At 31.1% G+C, this 6,502-nt stretch overlaps 1 protein-coding gene across 1 annotated transcript; it reads right to left on the bottom strand.

The window, feature by feature from the left end:
- Positions 1 to 1,775: 1,775 nt before the first annotated feature.
- LOC130976127 (uncharacterized) lies at positions 1,776 to 5,827 on the bottom strand. The gene is made up of 6 exons (XM_057900897.1): positions 5,648 to 5,827; positions 4,113 to 4,206; positions 3,667 to 4,028; positions 3,102 to 3,418; positions 2,822 to 3,014; positions 1,776 to 2,414 (listed from the first exon to the last, which is right to left on the bottom strand). Exons 1-6 carry the CDS (start codon positions 5,825 to 5,827, stop codon positions 1,776 to 1,778), a joined length of 1,785 nt encoding a protein of 594 aa, XP_057756880.1.
- Between the last annotated feature and the right edge of the window lie 675 nt (positions 5,828 to 6,502).

Raw genomic sequence — 6,502 nt, 5'->3', positions numbered from 1 at the left:
TCGACATTATCCATGGCCATCAAGTTCCATCATGACTATTTTATCCTTTTTCAAATGCCAAACTTGAATTTCCGTCATTTTGCGAGTTGTGATTTCTCCGGTACAAGTGTCTACAACCCAATGTAAAATTGAATAAAAGAAATAAACTAACTATTAGAAGTGTCATCCAAACCCTCTACGAATTCTTCATTGTTGTCGATATTCTGTGGTTGTCGTAGTTACTAACAAATAACACTAAAATACAGAAAGAAAAAGTTCAGTATTTTGGGTTTGGAGAATGTTGTATCATATGATAGCGCTCATATATTCTGGTTAAAGAAAGTGCATTCAGGTCCTACAGAGATTAGGAATCAAAAAGACGACATGAACAAAAGTGATGGGAAGTTATGTTGGACTTTTTCTGTGGTTACTTTAAATTTTAGTCAAAAGGTACATTAAAAGTTAAGCGCACTTTAAAATTTTAAATCTTGAAAATTTAGCTTGGTCATTGTTGTTTGGGTCATCTTTTAACTTTCTTTAATCTTAAAAATATTTTTTCTTATTCTACTGTTTATTATTTACTAAGTATACTTTAAACTATTTTATTTTTAATATTATAGTTATTTATTTAATTTTTTTAATGGTCAAATACGATTAAAATTTTAAATTTAAATTTTGAGCCTATATTATTTTTATCTTTAATTTTTTTATAATAATAATAATAATAAATAACCAAAAAATTACTTTAATAAATATATGACCCTCACAATTTCTCACTTCATGCGATTAATGATTCAAACAATACACTATTATTTAATTATTTACCTATTATGTACAAAACAATATAGTAAGAGTTATACATTAAGTCAGTTTGCAAATATTTTTACCTGAAAAATTTAATGTTTAATTAATTTTAATTATTAAGTTAGTTACTAAAATTTTATTTCGTTAGACAAATGAATTATCATATAAAATTGTTATAAGAAATTTTACAAATTAGTTTCTATTGTTACTTAATAAAATTACAAACTTTTATATAAGTGAGTAATTATTCATAAATTAATTAGTATTAATTTTCTTATAACTAAGAATGGCAACTTAATTCAGATATAAATTCATGTGATGGATAATTTAGATTTCAAATTAAACTAATTCAGTAATTTTATTGAATTAAGGGATAGTTCAGGAAATAATCCTACACCGCCAACGGACAGTGAACAAGCTAATGGACTTGCTCAATCAATGGCCATGAACATGAATATTATTGTGTTGTCAATGATAAGTTCGTTAATGTTAGATTTATAATTTTTTTCATATGAAAATCAGCCCCACATTAAGGGTAATTTTTAGTGTTTATTTTTTTAATTTATTTCTTTGATTTAAGTTGTAAATGATAAGTTCTTTAAAGAATTAATAAGAAAAATTTCTCCTATAATTTAAGTTGCTAATAACATATTTAACATATTTCTCATAAGTTTAGTCAAAAACAATAATTAAGCATTTAAGATTATCTTATAACATTAGGCATTTTAATAGTTATATCATGATATATTGTTCACTATCAATATAAATGAACGTTAAATATATAGAACCATCAAAGCTAATAGTTATTAAATAATAAAATTAAAATATATCATAATATTATAATAAAAACATTCATGTCTATCTAAATTCTCTGAGATATCGAAAAATTCTAGAGTAAAAAATTATCTAGAATGCATCAATATTGTCTAACTCCTGCATTTCATCATCACATTCCAATCATTATCATCGTTTTTGTCAACATGCATTTCATCCTATTTTGGTTCGTTAACCTTGTCCTTCGTCAATTGAAACTCTTGAAGATTATCTACTTGTTGCTCACAAAATGGTATGTCCTCCATTAAAGATTCATCTAACTCCTCCTCATTCAAATCTCCCATATCATATAAATCTCTGGGTTTCATACGACAAACAGAACACCAACCTTCGTCAACTAGATCGTCAACATAGTAAACCATTCTTGCATCTGTTGCAAGAATAAATGGCTCATCTATTTCGTTATCACTGGTGTGTATCAAGTTAGAAAAATTTACAAATGTGATCCCAAATTTATCTATCTTGATTCCCTTGTTAAGTGTGGTATCAACCCAAATACATTTGAACAACACAACCTCCAGCTTGCTAAAGTTGTCTAACTCTATTATATCTACCACTTTACCGTAGTATGTATTGTTGCTTGCTATGATAACAGGGTTCCTATCATTTGAAAAACTATGAGTAATAGCAGACATAACCACGTCACTATTTTGTATTTTAAGTCCTTGTTCTTTCTTCATTGTACAAAACTTGAACCCACGAACGTTATTCTCCCCAAACCTCTTCACAACATCATTAAGCCCTTCTGCAAGCCATTTGATTTCGGGTGTGACATCTAGATCATCGTTTTTTGTGACCTATATGTGTTAATATATTAGAATTCCAAAATGTGATCCTAAATTTTATTTAGGAACAAACAAGTTTTATAAAATGTAAATAAACTCATATAATCCTTAAACCACTCATGGAATTTGGCGTGGATGTAGTCTTCAATGTGTTTGGTTGCATTTTTCCTGCCTCGGTATGTTCTGGTAATCCCACATCTACACTTTCTGGTAAAGTAGACTATGGTTATTTAATAGTTGTAAAAAATAATTAAAATCTAAGTTAGAAATAACAACACAACTCACTCGCAGAACTTGTCCATCACTGAATAATGTGTCAACACATAACAATGGGCCTACAATTTCTCAATTGGTGTTAACGAACAAATCTTGTGAGCTCCACAAGATATTCCTAAGGCTGAAAAAATCTTAGATAAGACAGTAGAGCAACTACTAGGAGTGTTGTCATTTTGGTCGTCGTTGCACCTTGGTCGGTTGAACCTTGTCTCAATGTTGTCATCCTCTAAATATTTAGAATAAAAAGTTAGACATTCCTCAATTATGTAGCCTTCAACTATGCACCCTTTCGGTGTATCCTTGTTATGGACACAAGATTTTAAATGTCCTACGACCCTAAAACAAGAAGGGGAAATTAGTTATCCATAAAAAATATACATAAAAATAGATTCAATTAAAACTTGTTAGAGTGCCAAAATTTACCTTTCAACAGGATACATCCATATGTATTGCACTGGATCCGCAACCATTGCTTCCTCTACAAGATCAATAACCAGATGAACCAAAATAGTGAAAAATGCTGGAGGAAATATCATTTCCATGTGACAGAGTGTCAAAACAATTCGATATCGTAGTCTATCTAAATTCTCAAGGGATAGTGATTTGCCTGAGACTTCTCTGAAATAGTTGCACAGCTCGATAAGCATAGATGTAACCTCCTTAGGCAAGGATCTTCTAAGAGCAATTGGTAAAATATGTTCCATAATAATGTGTGAATCATGGCTCTTTAGACCGATTATCTTTCATTTTTTAATAGCAACACATCTAGAAATTTTGAAGAGTAACCATCTGGGAAAGTGACACTCTTTAAAACACCCAGAAAAATATCCTTGTCATTAGCATTTGTCATTCTAAAGCACGAGGCAAAGTATTTGGAAGAATTAGAATACAGATAGAGTTGTTCTTTGATTCCTATCAACTGCAAGTCCTTACGAGCTTACAAGCTGTCATTAGTCCTTTGTTTGTCATCAAGTATAGTAAAAAGTACATTATCACAAACATTTTTCTCTATGTGCATCATGTCAAGACAATAACGAATAAGATTATCCTTCCAATATGGTAAATCCCAGAAAATACTCCTATTTTTCCATTGTAGTGGGTTGATACCATCATTGAGTGCATCTTGAGGTCTTTTTCGACTACTCTCAATTTGGGACAAAATTCTTCTGCCTGATAATGTCGGAGGTGGGCCTCTTAGTTCTGTATGGCCATCAAAAGAGTGTTTATTGTTCCTATACTCGTGGTTATCCGGTAACCACTGACGATATCCCATAAAGCAATATTTCATGCCAAACTTCAATCTTCTGGAGACTGTATCAAAGTTACATGATGGATAATCAAGGCTCGTATCTGTATTCCAACCAGACAGATTATCAAGACTTGAAAAATCACTAGTAGTCTAAAATTATGCAGCATGCATACGAAACATGTTACCATCAATATTATCGTAGACATTAACACCTCTCCATAATTCGTCCAACTCACTAAAAAATGGTTGCAAAAAGATATCAATATTATTTTCAGGCGTCTTTAGACCATGAATTATCATAGATATTATAAGGAAAGTTTGCTTCATACAATACCATGAAGGATAGTTGTATATATAGCATCACTCGTGTAACACCCTCACTACCAGAATGTCACGCTTCCGACTGCGCCACTCTGATAGTAAGGAGTATTACGACTACTTTATATACTAAATATTAACATAAGAGTTTGTGACTCAACACCGTATCGTTGATTTCTTTGAAAATTGTTTTGAATGATTACCTATTGGTTTTTTTAAAAGATTCATAAGGCAATGATAATCACTGAGCTTGAAAACAATTTTCTTATTAGATATCTTCTTATGACAACTTTGAAACTCCGTCGTGAGACCGTGTGGTTAGGTTCTCACCCCATACAGCTTTACCTTTTTCAGGAACCGGATGAAGCATTATGAAGAGTTATACTGCATTTGGTTTATATGTTGTTGTATTAATTAGATTATTTTCATCCCTCGTCTTTGTTATTACAAGTTTGTAAGAGGGAAAGGAGTTAATGTTTTATATGTATATTATATTATAAGATATTATGTAAGGAGTCTTGTATATGAATTTATGCCTACTTGTATTTTTCTTAAGATAAAGTATTTATTTCCGATTTTCAAAGAAATTAGCAATACGGTGTTGAGTTACAGGCTCCTATGTTAATATTTAGTATATAAAGTAGTTGTAATACTCCTTGCTATAAGAGTGGTGCAGCCGAAAACGTGACATTCTGGTAGTGAGGGTGTTACAACTGGCCATATTCTAATGTTTGAACTGAGAGTCCCGAATGGATTGAAGCCATTGGTTGCTAAAGCGAACCTTATGTTACGAGGGTCTTTTGCAAATTTTGGATGTAACAAATCAAAATCCTTCCATGCCTTGCTATCTCTAGGATGCTTTAACTTTCCATCTGAGTTAGAAAACTCCAAATGCCAGTGCATTACTCATGCTGTCTTAGAGGACATGTATAACCTTCTTAACTTAGGAGTAAGAGGAAAGTACCTCAACACCTTTGCCGGTATCCTCTTCTTTTGATCTTTACTTGTTCCCACAACTTCCGTATTGTTGTTGGTGTTCTCTTCTACTTTATATCAAGATGCATTACAGACCACATTCATTTTTTTCCTCATTATCCTTTCTCCAAAAGAGCATACAGTTATTTGGACATGCGTGAATTTTCTCATATTTGAAACCTAACAATTTAATCATTTTTTTGGCTTCATAAAATGAAGTGGGCAGGTTAGCATAGGAAAAAGTGTTGTTGAGAAGGTCGACTATCATGGAGAATGTCTTGCCAGTAGCACAGCATAACACCTTGATATGATACAACTCAACAACAAATGATAACTTGCTATATTTTACACACCCGGGGTATAATTTATGATTTCCATCCTTTAGCAACTCTCTAATTCTCCTTGAATCCTCATTAGTATCATTTACCAGTGACATTGAAACAGAATCAGTTCTCGAAGCAAAAGGCTCATCATCTTCACCTTCATAGTTATGGTCATCTATACCAAAAACTTCAGTCAACATATCATGCAATGGAGATTTTTCAACAGGCTCTTCTTGATCATGATCCAGTAGTTCTTTCAGCTGAGCTATAGTTTCTCCATGCATATACCAAGAATTATACTTTTTTGGAAATCATTTTTGGAGTAAATGAGTTAATACTTTAATTTCCGTCTCCATATCATTAAATTCATATTTGATGCATGGATATATAATTTTTTTCATCTATAGCAGCTCTAGCAACGGCAAAGTCTAAAAACCCTTCAACCCTGCATTTATATACTCTGTTGATGTAATTGATTTATCAATCCAACTCTTATCAATCATAATTGGATGACTGTTTAAATAATAATGTACCAAAATATAAGTGTATGAAAGGCATAACAAAGAATGATACAACCAATAAGGATATGATGTATTAGTTCCTAATTAATATACACAATAAATTATAGAAATGTAGTAACATAAAGTGTAAAATGTGTCAGTGAACCAACCTAAATGGATCGTCAAATTGATATGCTTTCTAATAAGCTACATAGTAACTATAATTGTATTATAGAATCTTACAATCTGCATCACAAAAACAAATAAACCTTGTCCTTAATAATCAATCATGCATAATAAAATTAAAAATTATTAAGGTAGCAAATCATAAAACAAATATGTTTATGTAGTGAAAATATACAAAAGAACTCCATATAAAAGGGAATAAGTGATAGTAAATGATATAGTATTTTTAACATTGTGCATAACTTATTTAAAAAAGGCAAATAGATATTTTTA

Source organism: Arachis stenosperma, chromosome 1 (assembly GCF_014773155.1).
Source record: "Arachis stenosperma cultivar V10309 chromosome 1, arast.V10309.gnm1.PFL2, whole genome shotgun sequence".
NCBI classification, from domain to species: domain Eukaryota; kingdom Viridiplantae; phylum Streptophyta; class Magnoliopsida; order Fabales; family Fabaceae; genus Arachis; species Arachis stenosperma.
This window is presented reverse-complemented; position numbering and strand designations above follow the sequence as displayed.